The sequence below is a fragment of the Brassica napus genome, chromosome C2, assembly GCF_020379485.1.
Source record: "Brassica napus cultivar Da-Ae chromosome C2, Da-Ae, whole genome shotgun sequence".
Taxonomy (NCBI): Eukaryota; Viridiplantae; Streptophyta; class Magnoliopsida; order Brassicales; family Brassicaceae; genus Brassica; species Brassica napus.
The window spans coordinates 22,361,631-22,380,386 of NC_063445.1; the positions used below are offsets into that span (position 1 = coordinate 22,361,631).

An 18,756-nucleotide genomic window follows, 5' to 3' on the forward strand; every position below is an offset into this window, starting at 1 on the left:
TTTGGTTAACTTTATGGTACGACAGTTTCGTAGGTTTTCGAAATGTAAATCTCAAAACAAAGGGAAAGAGTCTAAAAACGTTATGTTCCATTGTTTTGTAAACGATGTTTTCAGAAAGCGTAAGATTGGTCAATAACACACTGGCTGTAATTCATGAGACAAAACTGATAAAGGAAGTTTTACAATCCGGATCGGAGTTAGCAGAAGAACGTTTCCAGTTTGATGATATATCTGCGCCTTCGTGTCCCTTTATATCCGCTTGTTGATTTCACTGGGAGCAATGAGGCCTCCACGTACGATGGCAAATATACATTGTTAGTCTCTGTAGACGGAAATCAGGTTGATACGGATGCATGATCTAAATATTTAGATCTAACCTGAGTCACTCGGACGTCTTTGACGATTTCATTGTAGACAATATTGGTTACTCCATCTTTGCCGTCCACATCAGAAGTTTCGTCTGATATCATAAGCCCAGTTGGAGTTGTGACTCTAGAAATGGCAACGTACAACTGTCCGTGAGTGAAGACATGGCGAGGAAGATACAACGGATCATCAGTATCGACTCTACCTAACAGAAAAATCAAAAACAATAATAAACAACACGATCAAGATCATCGTGAAACACTACAAATGCTAATAAACACGATATAGTTTGCTGAGAACAATAGATCAGACCAAAAAAGAGATTTTTTTTAAAACAGAATAACATGATCAGGTTAAGCGGAAACACAATCAGACATCATAAACAAGACGACGGTAAATACTAACTCAGAATAATCAATATATAGATGAAAAAGGTTAAGATCACTCACATTAACATCCACCAGGAGCAAATCCACCCGCATAATGAAGCAGCCTCGCCTCGCCTCCCAATAATGAAGCAGCCTTGCCTCGACAACCGATGAACACCGACCGGACTTCAAGTCGGAAAATTAAAAAACATCCTCGTGTTAGCCATCAAGAGAGAGTAGTAAGAGATGAGTATGAGAAAGATGAGTAGCAGATAGATTGTGGAGATCGCGATCAGCTGAAGAGAGATACTAACCTATTTATACAGAACTCGCCGATGAAACAACGCAACTGAAGCTCTCGTAGTGAGATTACGAATTAATGGGATTAAAGACGGAGTAATCACAACATCTTCCATTACAGGAGCTGTTTCATCCAAGGAAGGGAGTTCAGACGTCAGGCGGCGCTGTTGTAGGAAGAGAGGAGAAGATCTGAAATTCTTCGTTTAGGGCTAGAGTGCGAATTCCTTCGACTCAGGCCCGATACAGAAATCACGTCTAAAGGACCAAATCCCATAAGAAATCACGTTTAAATGAAACGATGCGTTTCATACGTGTCGCAACAGTATCACGCGAATTTGTGACCTGTCAGCTTACGTGGATAGCCTGGGAGGGATCCAAACCCTCTTTTATATATATAGATTTTTCAACCTAATTGAGAAAATTGGCTACTATGCCCATAAGGAATGCCTTAATTAGGTCCATGCATCTGAGTTGACGGTAATATTTTTATGTGGATTTTATCCCTACCTCGTGCCTGCCGACATGCCAATAGCTGTGTCAGATCCTCTGAACCCTACTGCTAGTTTATAGTTCGCTGCAGCAAATTCGTTGTTTGAGAAGTGATATGAATTTATTTATTAATTATTTAATTTATCTAAGAGGGTGCTTGCCATCAATTTAGTGATTTGAGATTAATTATTTTCAAAAGTCGTAACTTTAGACAAGTGAGCCAACTTAGTTATTTGAGTTTGATATCAACTAAATTAAATATATAATCGTAAAATCATCGTCACTAAAATAGTTAGACAACTATATTATTAAAACATAAATACAAATAAGAAATCGCCCTAAAACTTACCACTTATTTATAATGAAATATCACTGAAGTATTTAATAAATCTAACAATAAATATTTTGTCTTTCTTACTTATTAATGCACTTTCCTAAAGGAAAAATTTGGATAACTACATTTGAATGACATTTTATTTCGAAAACTACTCTTCTATTTATTTATTTTTGAAAACTACACTTTTGTGTAGATAAAATGACTAAACTATCCAATTTTGAGATTTATAATTATTCTAGTGATTTTTAATATGTAAAAAATAAAAGAATATCTTCGCCTATGTCTCTTTCTCCACTTGGTGGACATGTTGGATAATTCTTCTAGTGATTTCCCTTGTCACCGATGTGTTTATTCCTTAGATTCTTTTGTTATGTTGGTATGGTTCTGTAATTGTATCAACGGGTTTTGAATTCTGTAAATGTGGTTATTATTGTTACACTACCGCAGTTATCTTTATTTAAAGATGGAAAATCATCTAAGCTAAGTTAAAAAAAAAGATGGAAAATCATCTCTTTGGTTTTTAATTTACAGCGTTTTTGTTTGCTGGTGTGTATTAAATAAGAATTTCAGTGAATATCATATATTACTTATTGAACTTAAATTTCTCTGACTTTGATACAATTAAGTTAAATTTCATAACTGTTATTGTTGTTCTAGATTTTCCATATATGCAAAAGAACAGTAAATAAATAAAAGTCTTCAAAAAATAAATAACAATCCAACTTTGACCCAATCTAAATCTGGGTAGTCATTAATATGGCTTGATAGAGAATGAATTTCAACAAAATTGTATATGTTGGGTGAACGAGAATTGTTTTATATGAGGAATGAGAGTTATTGTAAAACTTTTTTTTGAAAATTATTTGCAGAAGTTTAAAATATTTCTTACGATTTTCAAGTGTTATTTTATAATAGTGATAATAGTATTATTGAATTTGTACTTTAGTTATTTAAACAAATAGTTTTTGTTAAAATATGGATAAAAATGTCTTATCACATTTACTTAAGTGTAGTTTTCAAAAATTAAAAATAGAAGTGTATATTTCAAATTTTGAATTATAAATAGGGTATTTTTCAAATTGTCCCTAAAATCTACTTTTAAATAAAAACACGGCAACAGTTTAAGAAAATCTAATTGCCATTGAGGAGTAGGACAACAATAAGAAAAAGAAAAATATCAAAACATGATTTGGTCGTAATTTACAGTCAAATCTTTTCACGAAATATGATTATTTTGTACTTTAATAAAATATTATATCATGAATCAGTTGCAGCTTACAATCCTATTTTAAAATATATATTATACTAAGGTGTAAAAAATTACATCATGGAATAAGTGAAAACAAATCATTTCTAAACACACAACATCAACATATGAACCGTAAGAAAAACATATGCAAATATCCTCCATACGTTCAACAAATAATTTCCTAAAAATGATTTAGCCAAAATTTTAGGAATATTCAAGTTTAAAACAATTTTTAACAATAATATGTAATATTCTCCAAATATTGTATAATCCCACAAATTTAGCTTGCAGAGCATAAAATATATGTATTTCGAATATTCCTAAATATATGTTTAAGCATTTCGGTTACTATTAATTATTTTCAATATTTAATATATAGTTACCTTGTTAAACAAGATATTATATTTATGTTAATATGTATGTTTATTATCTATATAAATATATATATATATATATATATATATATATATATATATATATATATATATATATATATATTTTAACGATACCATTTCTGAATAACTTTAAAAGTTTTTACATACCCACAAAAAAGTGAAAAATGGAGTGATCAAATTACATAAAAGTGAAAAGATGTGAAGCAAGCAATTTTGTGAAGAAAATTCCTAAGAAGTTCCTTAGATTTCGACTCTGTCAAACCAGATGGAAAGGAAGGTTTGCTGCTGCTGATTTTGTTAAGTAAGAGGTCTCTGCAAATTTGAAGTTTCTCTGTCCAATGAAAAAAGCTTCGAGCGTAGCTGTAGGGATATGTCCTTAATGATCAGCGCTGGAGGCCTAGAAGTGTTTGAGTGGAACCGATTGTTTCTTTCCTTCCAAAGATAATAAATAGTTGCCTGAAAGATGAGGTGCATCATGATTCTCAGATTTCATGTAAGATGGGTAGAAGAGAGCCAATCAACAATGGCATGAAGTGCATAAGGTGGTTGGAGTCTTGATCTCGCTAATAATCCATTCCAAACAATGCGAGAGTAGTCGCATTCAAAGAAAATGTGAGGTGTTGTCTCATCATCACTGCCACACAGCAAGCACGCTGGTGATACATCCATACCCCAAGAGATTAACCTGTCACGAGTCACCATTCTTTCTCTCAAGACAAGCCAAGTTATGAAAGCATGTCTTGGAATCCGCTTTTTAAACCAGACCACCTTGTGCCATTGTGCTAAAGGAGGGTCAGGATATAGTGTTTTGAAGAGCCTTGAAACGAAGAATTCCGAAGGCTGGTCAGCTATAGAATTTCGCCACAGAAAATAGTCTTCATCAATAGAATCAACATCCGGCACTCGAGTAGGAAGCACCGAACGAATGTAACGAAGTATTGGGTGCATGCTCCTTGAAGAAATATTCCATCCGCCATTTGATAAAATGGAAGATAGAGATGCATCGATGGGAATGCCCGAGACCATAGAGCCAATCGGTCCCCTTGTTGAGAATATTGATCCATCATGAGTCCAATTATCATGCCAGAAAGAAGCGTTTCTGCCAGAAACAACATGACACATGATAAAGGGACAAGCCAGGTCTCGCAGGTGCATCGCCATATCCAATTCCCAACAGTAGTGAAATCAGCAGTCCAAAAGAGATTTTCCGGAACGTAATGACGCCTTACCCAAGCAACCCATAGGGAGCCCGAGCCAGCAAAAATGTTCCACAGGTGGTTGATTCCAAAAGCAATATTTAGTCCTGAAATCCGACGTAGACCCAAACCTCCACTCTCTTTAGAGGTGCAAACTGATTCCCATGCCACTTTTGCTCCACGAGCCGAGTCTGGCACCCCAGACCAGAGGAAAGCATTTAACATCTTTTCTAGAGCCTCTACACAACCCTTTGATAAAGGAAAAACTGATGCCCAAAAGCTGATGATGCTGTAAAGTACACTGATGTTTATTATATTTGTTACACTAGAAATTATAGCTAATATCTATGTTAACAACTACTATATTTTTTAAATGATACATCAATTGTTAACAACTTATAATAATGATTATTGTCTGATACATGTGTTTTTATTCGTTAACATAAATTTTAGCATTATTATATGTTACATGATAACTAATATTTTAGATTGATAGCTAATACTAAATTATAAAGACTGTTATTATGTATTGATTTGTTTAACACATATAACACTTAATTGGATATAGGTGAATTACCCACCCAAACGCCTCTTGGTTAGCTGAAAAATTGTTTGATTAATGGGTTGTTAGTTTGTACATGATATGATGCTTAGTTTGTTATGTGACAAATAAGTTGATACATGGTTTGTGATTTTGTGGAGCTAAATGAATACGAAAAAAATAAGAATAATGAGTTTATGTGGAGAATTCGTGTATGTAGAAGAAAGAGAGTATGGAAAGAAAGAGAAGAGGAGTAAGAGAAAAGTGATTGTAAAAAGAAAGAGAAAGAAATTTGAAGGAGATTGTAAAAAAGAAGTGTGAAAATAAGAAATAGAGTGTAAAAAAAAAAAAAAATCTTGTGTCGGTGTACTTTGTGATGAGTGTGTCAAATGGTGAAGAGCATTTTCGTCCATTATCGGACTCTATTGTGTGACTTGTATCTCAGCTGTCAATCGGAGGACAAGTCTTTAATATAGGTCTTATTTATGGGTAATCCACTAAATCTCCCTATTAAATTTAGGTGATTTTTGGAACCATTTATTATAATTACTTTATAATTAAATTGAAAACTTATGCAAAATATTTTATTTCTATTTTTTTTTAAATATGATATATAAATTTTATACTCCCTTCGTTTCATAAAAAATGTCACTTTGACATTTTTCACACATATTGAGAAAATGATTAAAATACGTTAAAGTTCTTATTAGTTACATATATTCAACCAATAGTATTTGAGATAAATGAAATTATTTATAAAATCAATGTATTTGTAATTAATTTTTAGCTGAAAATTGCATTGTAATTCTAAAATGACATTTTTTGTAACAAGAAAAAAAATGTTAAAGTGACACTTAATATGAAACAATTGGAATATCTCTTATTATTATGATAAGTAATTATATTTTTGCATGTGAGATAATAATAAATGACTATATTTGTATTATGTTAAAAACAAAGTAAAATTATTTATTAACTTATTACGTTTTATTTTATGAAATATAAATTCATATTTTGTTTTTAAAATATTAATTAATTTTTTGATTAACTAGATTGATTAAGGATGAAATATTTGGCAAAAAAAATTATTGAGTTCAAAAAGAAACGAGACATCATAATATAAAAAACAACAACAATAGAACCACATGGCCCTATCCTCATATTCACACAACGAAATGAAAACCCATATGTATAAATAGATAGAAGAAATATACATTCATTTATCATAAATCTGCTAAAAATAGGGAAAACGGCCAATTCAAACATCAACAGGGGGTCCCGGTCCCGATCAGTACATGCACTCAACACCTGTGCTAAAACATACATTAACAAAATTTAAATTTAAATTTCATACATCAACTTACACTTTTAGGCCAATTCATACTTTGACCGTGTTGCCGTTAGTCAAATTATAACGGTGTCTTATGTGGACATAACGGGTTATTACGTGGATCAAGAGGGTGATTACGTGGATTAAGACTCGAATGTTAAAAGAAAACGACGGCGTTTTGGGTATTGAAAACGACGCCGTTTTGTGTTTTCAGAAACTAAAACCCTTTTCTTCGTTGAAGTCGCGACAGAAGGAAAGCATCAAACTTTGAGAAAGACGAGATTGAGAAAGACGAGATTGAGAGAAGAGAATCGCTAATGTCTAGCTCATCTAACCTTAATTCTTTGTATGGTACAGGTAAACACAATCAATTTTGTCTTGAATCAAGTTTTGTGTGGATGTTTAATTGAGTTATATCTAAGCAGCAATGAGTGCGAATCTGAGTCGCCGTAGGGTTGAAAAAGAAAGAGGGTTTCCGAGTTTTTGTAAGAAGTGTGGAGAAGCTGCTAAGATTTTCACTTCTAAGACCATCAAAAACCCAGGAAGACTTTTCCATGGTTGTCCTAATGGGAGTGAAGAGGTACAAAATTAGACTTTGTTTGAGTTTCTTGTGTCTTTTCTAAGATAAAGCGAATTGACTTTGTTTGGTTTAACTATAGTGAACGATTTTCTTGTGTAGGATAAGAATCATTTGTTTAAATGGACTGATGAATCTGCTGTAGAAGAAATTGAAAATATGAAGAGCCATTTGGAGCTTCAGTCTCAGAGATGTGAAGATGTAACAAGAAGCTATGACAAAAAAATTGAAGATTTGGGTGATGCTCTAGCTGGATTTGGGAAAGAGATGAAAGAGATGAAAGAGTTGGTTGATGGGTATGAGAAAGATGTGAAGAACTTGAAGAAGATGGTTGTTTGTGGAGTTGGAATGATGGTAGTGTATTACTATTTTGCTATGTAGTTGTGTGCAAGATTGGACTGAATGTTATCAATTTTCGGATAGAAAATTCATCTCGGATTGTTGGTTTTTCTAGGTGTTACGGCTTGTATTATGAACGAGAACCTATTAGGAATTTGTCTTCTGTTTTAATATAAGAAGTTTGTTGCAAGATTGTCATAGCATAAGTTTTATCCGAAATTATCATAGATGCTGTTAAGTTTTGAAACAGAAAATTATCATAGCATAAGTTTTATCCGAAATTTTACAAAGGAGATTAATAAGTTTAGAAAAGAGATGACTTAACAGCATCTTAAGTCACAACTAAACAAACCGACAACATCTAAAACACCAAAAACCAACATTCTCGTCACTAAGCCGCTTCCTACTTGAAAACATACCAATTTCACCAAAAACCATCATCAAACTCATCTTTCTTCAAAATACATGAGAACCTGAATAAGAAGCAAAATATGTGTTGTTACAAGAGACTGACAAGTTCAATGATTAGTGAAATCTAATTAGGAAAGCAAACCTGAAGTTAGTCATTCAAGTTGGATGTTTGCGTTGGCTGACTTGGTCCCGGAGCATCACGTTGATCGAATGACATTGACTCTCCTTGTGAGGACTGTTTCTTCTTCCTTGGATAAATCTTTCTTGGTTTGTTAGGGACTCCAGCATGTTTACAATGTAGAGAGTTATGCCCAGCCATACCACATCGATAACAATGAATCACCTTCAAGTGTCTAGACACTTTCTTGCCTTTAGTAGGCGACTCATGAATCGACTTCATCCTCTTCTTTGGATTCTTCTTCCGTCCTTTCTCAGCAGGTCTTGGCGGTGGCTCAATCTGAGAACCAGGAGTTTCCTTCCAAAACTTCATTCCTTCCACCGGAGTGATTGAATCACTATATTGCTGCTTCCACAAAGTCGTCAAGTAACAATCCGCCACAAAATCTTCGGCATTAAGCTTTTTATCTAAAATCACCTTCAAAGCATGACGACAAGGAATTCCGGTTAGGTCCCATCTTCTGCAGCTACATGCTCGCCTGTCCATATTGACAGTGTGAGAAACGTTATTCTCTTCTACTTCTGAGACACCATTCGGACCAGGTGTCCTTTTCTTACACCATTTCCGTTGTTCCCCCTCTTCAATGATGGTCTTTGCAACCTTTTCGCTATACTTCTTCCTATACTTCAACAATTTCTTCTTCCTCACCTCAATTCTAACCATTGTTTGTCTTCTCATGGTCTCAAGCATTTCCACTAAAGGCAGAGAACGAGCTTTCTTCAGACCGCTATTGTATGACTCTGAGAAATTGTTGAGTCCATCTTCGCAAGTAGAAATGGTGCTGAAGAATGCCCGAGTGCAGGTTCTAGGATCTCTCGCCATCAAGTCATCATATATCTGAGAGTCGAATGCTTTAAGCTCTTTAAGTGCCGCTTTATAATCACCTTCGTTGAAGCTATTTGCCACTGCCCAAAACAGTTTTTTAAACTTAGGCTTGTTGGGATGTAGCTTCTTAACGTTTCCGTATACGTGTCTAGCACACATACGATGCTCTATGTAAGGAAGCTCTTCTTCAACAGCTTTTATAAGCCCCTGTAAATAAAAAAAACAGTAAGAAAATATTTAAAATTAGTGTATTGTCTGTGTATTCAACAATTCAAACAAAAATATTAAAAAACTTACCTTTTGTTTGTCAGAGATAAGTGTGAACCCTAGACCATTTTGGAGGTTTAAATCATACTTCACCCTTTCAATGAACCACTTCCAATTGTCGGCGTCCTCAACTTGAACAATGCCCCACGCAACAGGATATAATTGGTTGTTTGCATCTCTTCCCACAGCTGCAAGGAGTTGTCCTTTTGAAGTAGATTTCATAAAGCACCCATCAATTCCAATAATGGGTCGACAATAAGCTCGCCATATTGTCTTCAAAGCCTTAAAACAGACATAGAACTTGTCGAAGATCTCAACACCATCATCTCTAATTGTTGTTACAAGATCACACGAAGATCCCGGGTTCGTCCTGTCAAACAAAACGAAGCAAGAAAATTAGAACTAAACTCAACAGTTAAATTGAAACAAAAATGTTAAAAACAAAATGTACTCTAGGATATGCTCTTTATAGTCTTTTATCCTCGCAAACTGTTCATCAAACTCGCTGCTTATCATCTCCAATGCTCTCTTTCGGGCCTTTCTAGCAATATCATGTGTCACTGTCAAGTTGTATCTGTCTTGAATGATATCTTGTATGAACCTTGGCATCAATGCATTGTTGTGCCTAATCTCATTTATGAGAAGCTTAGCAATCGCATAGTCAGTCAATAACTTGCAATACCCGTCTTTGGTACAAGAATGCTCTTCTTGATATGACTTCACCATGTACAAATTCACCGCTTTCTCATAAGAACAATAGACTCTCCAAGTACAAGGAACCTCACCCACTACAGCACACTTTGCCTCGGAAATTTCATCTCCCCATCTTGTGTATTTGACATTCCAACCTCCCATTAATGCATATTCTAACACAGCTTCCTTGAACTCGCTTATGCTTTCAAAAACCTGCATAATTTTCAACTCTCCACTTCCTCCTCGCCATCTTTCATATCCATTTCCGATATCATCATCTTCATCATCCGAGGCTGGAGGTGTATCTCTATGAGCTTCATTGTACTCTTCCTCATCGACAAACTCGCCAACTATAGCTGCTACACGCTCATCCCGCGGGTCTGGTTCAACATTCTCTCGTGCTTCATTCATTTCTATTTCAGACTCAGCACCATCCTGCGGACCTGATTCATCATTCCCCTGATCTGATTGACCACCCTGCGGACCTGATTCACTCTCTTCAGCCTCATTGTTAACGTCCTCATGCTCAAGATACACTTCCACGGTATCTACCCATTGTGTCGCATCACACATCTTTTGGAAGTTTAAACCACCATCACACAAAACCTTTAAATCTGATAATGTTTCATAGGGAAACTTGTACCAAACTCGCTGCCCATACATATCAACAATTTCTGCCGAGATTATCCCACCAAATAGACTGTGAGGAGCGGTTTGGAGATAATGAACTTTTCCACCGATATAGCAAAGACCTCCTTCCAAGTTCTCAAACTTCCCATCATAGCTTATAATAAACGTAATATCATTCTCCCCACTGCAACAATTATACAACACATCAGTTAATCATGATTATTTTTTCATTGACACATTTCATCAAACACCTTGTGTGCTCTCGAAATTATTCTTCTTTTTCCTAACAGAAACTTACCTCATTGCAAGTAATCTCTCATACACTTGCTTTCGACTCCTCTAAATCGTCTTCTGTCAGCACTTCTCTCGAAATTCTCTTCTCTCAATCTCGTCTTTCTCAAAGTTTGATGCTTCCCTTCTGTCGCGACTTCAACGAAGAAAAGGGTTTTAGTTTCTGAAAACACAAAACGGCGTCGTTTTCAATACCCCAAAACGCCGTCGTTTTCTTTTAACATTCGAGTCTTAATCCACGTAATCACCCTCTTGATCCACGTAATAACCCGTTATGTCCACATAAGACACCGTTATAATTTGACTAACGGCAACACGGTCAAAGTATGAATTGGCCTAAAAGTGTAAGTTGATGTATGAAATTTAAATTTAAATTTTGTTAATGTATGTTTTAGCACAGGTGTTGAGTGCATGTACTGATCGGGACCGGGACCCCCTGTTGATGTATGAATTGACCGTTTTCCCGCTAAAAATACTTTGTTATTTTGGTTTCACTTTCACATGTTAAAAACTCGACAACCGAACAAACTAAACCACCTACCCGTCGCTAACTAGCAACAGCTTAATATTCTGGATTAGTAAGAACCTAGAAATTAAATTTTTTGATTTTATTTGTATCCAATCATTATTTTTCCCCTCCCTCACCTCATTTCAAAGTTAAATACGCCTCAGAGCCAAGTAAGCCAATACTCTATAACTAGCAAACATGAAAAACAAAACACTAACGCTCGTCCACATCCCAATGTCTCCAACCACTTCCTCCTCCATAAACCTACACCCAGCAGTCATAGCCGTTCCTTGCGTTCTCTTGGGCTCACATCCAAACATCCTCAATATCTCATCACCATTACCATACTGGATTGCAATTAACAGACGGTAACAATAAAACGTCGTGGAGATGTATTTCATCCACACCATTCCATAAGGCACTTTGTTCACGTAGTAACCACCGGTTAAAACAAACGCTAGCATTGTCACAGTCACGATCGTGGAAGCTTTCTTTGCGTCCATGATCGCTGCGCCAAGGGCAAGTCCGAGTCCTTGGGATGCTAAAACGTATAGTAGTAGCACGAAGAGGGTGAGGAGGAAAGGGACTAGCCCTGGACGTAGACCGACCATCCAATAAGTTAGCGTCAAGAACACTGCCGGGAGAACGAGTTCCATGGAGAGCGATCCAATGACATGAGCCATGAAGTAAGATGAGAGTGTGTACATACCGGACGAGCGTTCTCGAGTGAAGATGGCTCGTTCTTGCGGAAACGTGAAAACTGCGTTAAATGACGGAATTACCCCCCAGAAAATGGATATGAAGAAGAGTAGTCCTAGTCGGTCCTGTAACAAAACATTATGTTAAAAAACACCAAACCATACAACAATATGTTTTATTTTTCTATTTATATATGATTAGTAATGTTTGTGTACTTACGTGTACGTCTCGATAATCTGAGTGCCACCACATTAGACCAGAGAGTAGTGAAGACGCTATCACTTGGAAAACGCGAAGTGCATCGAAGGATTCGTGGCGCCGTTCTTTAAGAAGTCTGTGGAGGAGAATGCAAAGTTGGCTGGACCATGTTGTGATACCTGACGTTATTCCATGTTCGTTCTCTCGCGTTTTTACAAAACGCATGTTCTCTCCAAGAGAAGGTGCCGCATCGATGCAGGTTTTGACGTTTGGGGCTAGCAATGTATTATAAGCTACAGCCAGCGTCTGTTTCACGTTTGGCTTTTCCCGTTCTGTCATGCCGTCAATTTGACAAACTCCTGCATAGGTTAACAAATCTCAATCAGTTTAGAGAAGCTACGTATAATAATCAATAAAACTTGAGGAAAATTAAGCTAAAAATCAGGGAACTGTTTTCATGTATTTGCTAACCAGTAGTGAATTTCATTCAAAAAAAAAACAGTAGTGCATAACAAATAGCCATGATTAGCTGGTACCTACTCAATCAAATAATCCAAAAGAGCCAGACCGGTTAACCAATTAATGGACCAATAAAAGTGTTATTAATATCTATCAAACTATATATATTAATGAAATTAACCACTCAAATTATCATCCAAATACACGAAAGTTAACTCGGCAATGGCCAATGGAATAATTAATTAAATATCCTAAATATAAAAATGGAAAAGACAATTCAAAGTGGCATTCCATCAAACAGAGATGAGGGCGAATCAACCAATCGTCTTTTTGTTTCTTTGACGGCACCAATCGTATTGTTTGGACCGACCAATTCCCCTATATTCAAACAGGTTTTGACACCATATTGGATTAATCTAACAAAAGTAAATATCTTTTTTTTTTTTTTTTTTTTTTTTTTTTTTTTTTTTTTTTAGTGCTTGGAGTAGGTTCCATTGCAACCCTAGTTCGATTCCCATGGGGAGGGGTGCTTTACGCCATGTTATCGGTATCAGCGCCGGCCGGCCCCGGGCCTGGGGTGGGACTAAGGCCGAAGGCCCGAACCCATCCTAGTCTACAAAAAAAAAAAAAAAAAAAAAAAAAAAAAAAAAAAAAATATCTTTAAACCAAATAAATTGACTAATAAGTAACGGAGACTGAGTTTGCAGTAAAACTGACCAATCAAGTTGGAGAAGCGAGAGAGTCCACCCAAGAACGCACAAGGTCACCACTACGGTTCTTAATTTTAGCTTCTTCATTGATTCCAATTTCTTAATATTGCAAAATCTTGAGCATCAAATAATCTACTATATATTTGAATTCCACTTTCGGAAAAATATTCTGAATAGTTTCAATTCCTAACACGTGTTAAGCTTTACTTTTCCTGCTAAAGAGACTCGTTTCCCATGCAACTATCTATTGCATATGGGCTGAAAGAAACAAACGACTTCATGATGGTACGTCGTCAACTCCCGCAACGATTTGCAAGCTTATTGATCGCAACATCAGAGACACTATCTTGGGGAAACGGCACAAGAAGAACTACAAGACCCTTATGCTATCATGGCTAAGGAACCTCTAGAAAGTTTTAATTCTTCTTCTTCAATGGACTTCATCTTGTTTTTATTCTTTTTGCCAAGGTGATCTCCTTTTTGTTTTAAAATTTTTGTAAAGTTTGCAAACTCTTCTCATATTTAATATGAAATTCACATTTTGGCAAAAAAAAAAAAAAACTATCAACGGAATTAAAATGAATTTCAGCGAACAAAAGTTTTTGATAGTCAATAAATAAATGAATAATGCATAGTCAAGTAGTCGACAAGTGTAGTCAAGTCATCAAATCTCATAAGCCAGCTTTTGAAAAGGCAATGATTTTGGAACAGAAAATTTAATTTATGTTGTTCTTTTCTTTCAAATTGATCAATAAGTTAGGGCAAGTGGTATTTACTGTTGTACTTTGACGTATATCTAACATTTCTGATGAAAATATAGCAAATACTTCCAATAACTAATAACTAGTCAAACAATATTCTTGCTTAGTACACCATGTGATTATCAACTTTCCAGCCATGAAAAATCACATACATTTACACATACATATCTGAAAATATATGCATATATTGTATATATGCAATAGATCGAGTGGTCATGTGGATGGTTGGTCCAATTAGAGGAAACTTTTTCATAAAGATAATGATTCAAAGAAAGATTGAATGTGAAGAATATGGTTGTGAAGACAAAGAAACTATATGATGTTAAACATATGCCATTGCACGCAACAAACTATTTCTTTCTTTTTCATGACAAGCTATTTTATGTGCCATTTATACTCCCTATCTTATATGATATGAATGTGTCTCTTTAGGTTGAAACTGTAAGTAATTCCCCACAATTCATTTTCTTTTCCCTATCTGGATAAAAACTATATTGCTTCGATGTGGATTGAGTAAGGAGGAGTGAAAACCACGAGTTAGATGCCAAGGTGTGATTGGGTACTTTAGGCGGTTACCCATTAACGTAAAAGTTTCCCAAGTCAAGGATGAATGGAAAAACGAAAACTATAGAACATCTAAAGCCATGCCCACACGTGGAGCTCAAAGGCCAGGCATAAATAAAAGAGGGAAAGAGTAAGAAGGCTGCTTTCATTAAAACAAGTAAAAGAAGGTTGCATTAGTTGGCTGAAAAAGGATTAAGAGACAAAATTGAAAAAAGCTTGGGTAGTGCAAACAAAAAAAGAAGAACTTACTTTTTGAAAAAGTTGGATAAAGAGGAAACAGAAACACAAAACACAGAGAGACAGAGTTTGTGAAACCCATAACGTCATTTTGTAACACAGATTAGACACGTTGTGTTTTCTTCTAGTTAACCCGTTAAAAATAAAATAAAGAGCATCTTGTTCTGATTTATTATGAAAAGAATAAAAGAAAATCATGGTTTAATAGTGAAAATGTGTAATGAGATAAGTTTTTGTTTATATAAAAGCAAAGAATAACATTTATTCAGATGATATATAATAAGCCAAAAGTTACACCAAAAAAATATAATAAGCCAAAATTGAAACCCAAATACCTGTGGCATACATATCATACTCGAAAAGAGAGAGAGAAATAAAGCCATAACACGTTCCCAGTTGGCCATAATTATTAACATCAAAAAGCCACCGTTCAATTATCAACTTTACTTTTAAAAATGTGGCACAATTAGTAGTATATAAACTTATAATAAAAATTGACCCAAAAAAACTTATAATAAAATAAACAATTACTAGATATGACCATAGAAGAAATTTTATTTAATACTGCTGAATACTAATAGTATAACGCTAGCGCTTTGTTTAAAAATTTAAAGTACTAAACTCCGAAATAACAAAGCTATAACCAAAGTAAATCACAAGCCATCACGACGACCAGGGTCCAAAAGAGACATATAATAGCTTAGACTTGTATAGCTTTCATCGTACGTCGGCATAACGATCATAAATATAACATTTATTACTATCTCTCTTTTTGGGGTCAAGCTTTTATATTCATAGTATTTTTCTATACAAATATTTTTTTTTTTGACTGATCTATACAAATATCTTACCTTCTCACATGATTCGTATCATGCATGGCTGCGGTATCATTGTATCAAAGATCCCATATACTTCTACATACACATAACACCAACCAAAACGACAATTTCATATTTTGTTGTCATATCATCAGTCAATTCATGTAGGAGTACCTTTCACACAAAGTAAACCAAGTTTAAGATTATAATAAAAAAATCGAATCCTAGGTCTAATCATCTGGTGAAATATTTGTTTATTTTCAATCCAAGAAAATGCGTGTTAGTATACTAAGGGTCTGATTGGTTGCAACTGTAATTTTAGTTTTTTGCTGTAGAATTTATGCTGTGTATTTTTTTGCTGTAGCGGTAAGATTTTTGTTGTGATTTTGTATGTTATAAAACTCATAGATTTATTAATAAGTTTCTAAAGCACTGTTATTTTGCTGTGGAAATATTAGTGTATACAGTCAAAAGAAAAAGAAAAAAAAGAAACGAAGCTGTAGGTTTCAAAAATCAAAGCAAAAGGTTGATTGTTAAATATTGTGGCTGTAGAAATATTTTTTGCTGTTCACAGCAACCAAAGCACAAACCAATCAACCTCTAAGTCATGGAGTTAAATAATGATAATTTGAATTTTAAAAATGAGAACGTACCGTTAGCAAGATCGAGAAGGAAGTCAGCCGGATTCATTGGAAAGGCAGGCGAGAACCCGACGGACTCGAAGTAAGCCATGGCGTCTCTTCCTTTTCCGTAGAACAAACACTTTCCTTCGCAAAGAAGAAGCACAGTATCAAACATCTGGAACACACGGCTCGACGGCTGGTGAATCGACGTGACCACCGCCTTCCCTCTACCATGAGCCATCCCGGCGAGTGTCTGAACAAGCCGTAGAGCCGCCGTAGCGTCGAGTCCAGACGTAGGCTCGTCGAGGACAAGAAGGCTCGGGTTGATGAGTAACTCATGAGCTATACTCACTCGTTTCCTCTCACCGCCAGATATCCCTCTGATGAAAGTGTTACCAACCACTGTGTTCTCGCATTTCTCCAGCCCCAGCTCGGAGATCACTGACTCGGCGGCTTTGATCTTGTCGTGTCTTGTTAGACTCCGAGGGAGACGGAGCAAGGCGACGAAAACTAGGGTTTCGCGTACGGTTAAGTGAGGGTAGAGGAGATCGTCCTGCGCGACGAAGCCAGTACGTTTTAGCGTTTGTTTCGTTGGTTTCACATCGTTCATGAGTATTTTTCCGGTGAGACCTGGTCCATGGAGTCTCCCTGCAATAGCGTTTAGTAGCGTGGACTTTCCGCTTCCGGATGGTCCAAGAACAGCCATAAACTCGCCGGGTGACACCATTCCGGTAACTCCATTAAGTATCGTCCTCTCCTCCGTTGATGTAGTCTCATCGGACGGTTTGTGGTCTAGTCCCAACAATCTCTGGATCTTACCGGACTCGCCGGTTTTGCCATGGATCTTCACTCGGTAACAGACATCAACGAACTAAACAAAGTACAAGTCATGTCCCCAGTCAAACCGAGTCAACAATGTATTAGTCAGTGTTTCTTATATATATATATATATACTGTATATATATAAATATTCAAAAACTAGTGTAGTATATAAATATGTACCCTGAGGGTGATTGGGAAACAAGGAGATGATGATGATAAAATTGAGCGAGGTTCACGAGGATCTTGAGGGAGACGAGCTGATAAATCTAGACCGTTCCTTTGATTTTCAACGCCGTCAAAACTTGACATTATTGTTACCTCTTTTCTTAAATAAAAATTCAGACAACAAACTTAAACGGAGTTAGAAGTACAGATCGAGAGAGAGAGTTTGGTTAAGAATATTGAGAAGGCTGAGGATCAGGTGGTGAGTTGCTGAGAGCTCTATTTATGGAGGAGAAGTGGGACGAGAAAGGCTAGTGGGATGCCATGTAAGCAAAGTGGTGTTTAATGTTCATTAACATGTGGCAAAATGCCAGGGGGCGGCTGCTGAAAGGAATCGGGTCGTCTTTTCTCTCCATTAGTGTGTGTATAATTTGCCACTTTAATTCTCTCTTTCCTTTTCGGATTGTTAATGTGTTTCTTTCTTTTCATTTCGAATATACTTTTCCTCTCTTTACAGAGTAGATAATTCCATTTAAGTGTTTTCCATTCTAATTGTCAAATTGAGAATCAACTGATCTTTTTTTGCTTTAAAAAGTAAAAGACACACTTGGACGATGGTCGATCATCATAATGTATATTATCATCATATATATGTGTTAGGATTAGTTTTTGTTTCTAGTTAAAATGCATCCGCGAGCCGGCCTCTTCTTGTTTTCTTTTGTAAAATTGCAGAGACTTCTCCATCCAACATTATCAACAAGGAGGTCCAAAAAACAACATTCTCGCTTCACTGCTTCACTGCGTTAGGTGATGTGGAAGAGGCCCTGATGAACCAATGAGCTCGCTCGGTTTGACAAGGGATTTGAGGGAGATTAGACCTCCTATAAAGTACCAAGACTTGAAATGGAAAAATGTACGAGGGAGAGGTAAGCGGCCGTGGTAACACTCACTAGTTGCTCTTTTTCATTTTTTTTTTTGGTTTCGACTCTCTCATGCCTTGAATGTTTCATAGGTTTGAGATGTTATTCATCATGAATTATATTCATGCAATTTTTTTCTCACTATAAGGTTTGCAACCTTATCATGTAAACATTTTTATTTTAATTGAAAGCCCTTTGTCAAAAAAAAAAAATTGCAGAGACAATAACTTAATACGTATCCAAAAACTCGTATAATGAAAAGAGAGGTAATGAGAGATCTAGTTGAGTCAACTAAACCTAAATATTTTCATCTAAATCTATTAATGGTTTTTGTGTGAAATACTTTTTATTAGTGACTAACATAATCTATAAAACGATGAAAGTTTTTTTTTTGAAATGCTTAATGTAAACACACAAATAATTAAATAATTAATAAATATTTTTTTATAAATTACTTAATATAATTATAAAAATACAAAAGTTAAAACAGAAG

General features: G+C 35.6%; 4 protein-coding genes and 1 long non-coding RNA gene across 5 annotated transcripts; 1 reads left to right on the forward strand and 4 right to left on the reverse strand.

The window, feature by feature from the left end:
• Window positions 1–68: 68 nt before the first annotated feature.
• On the reverse strand, window positions 69–3,418 carry LOC111202710. Its single transcript, XR_007319873.1, has 3 exons — window positions 1,049–3,418; window positions 816–920; window positions 69–571 (listed from the first exon to the last, which is right to left on the reverse strand). It is a non-coding gene; the product is annotated as an uncharacterized LOC111202710 (long non-coding RNA).
• Window positions 3,419–3,707: 289 nt separating this feature from the next.
• On the reverse strand, window positions 3,708–9,413 carry LOC106421322. Its single transcript, XM_022710668.2, has 3 exons — window positions 9,199–9,413; window positions 8,041–9,108; window positions 3,708–7,960 (listed from the first exon to the last, which is right to left on the reverse strand). The coding sequence occupies exons 1-2, from the start codon at window positions 9,388–9,390 to the stop codon at window positions 8,047–8,049; spliced, it is 1,254 nt and encodes a 417-aa protein (XP_022566389.2). The 5' UTR covers window positions 9,391–9,413; the 3' UTR covers window positions 3,708–7,960; window positions 8,041–8,046.
• Window positions 3,994–4,665, reverse strand: LOC106410938. Its single transcript, XM_013851576.1, has one exon. It carries the CDS (start codon window positions 4,663–4,665, stop codon window positions 3,994–3,996), a length of 672 nt encoding a protein of 223 aa, XP_013707030.1.
• Window positions 6,999–7,529, forward strand: LOC125582254 (uncharacterized protein At4g04775-like). Its single transcript, XM_048748847.1, has 2 exons — window positions 6,999–7,151; window positions 7,251–7,529. Exons 1-2 carry the CDS (start codon window positions 6,999–7,001, stop codon window positions 7,527–7,529), a joined length of 432 nt encoding a protein of 143 aa, XP_048604804.1.
• Window positions 9,414–11,353: 1,940 nt separating the features above from the next.
• Window positions 11,354–17,708, reverse strand: LOC106395435 (ABC transporter G family member 25-like). Its single transcript, XM_048748444.1, has 4 exons — window positions 17,362–17,708; window positions 16,390–17,230; window positions 12,209–12,546; window positions 11,354–12,114 (listed from the first exon to the last, which is right to left on the reverse strand). The coding sequence occupies exons 1-4, from the start codon at window positions 17,488–17,490 to the stop codon at window positions 11,440–11,442; spliced, it is 1,983 nt and encodes a 660-aa protein (XP_048604401.1). The 5' UTR covers window positions 17,491–17,708; the 3' UTR covers window positions 11,354–11,439.
• Window positions 17,709–18,756: the final 1,048 nt, after the last annotated feature.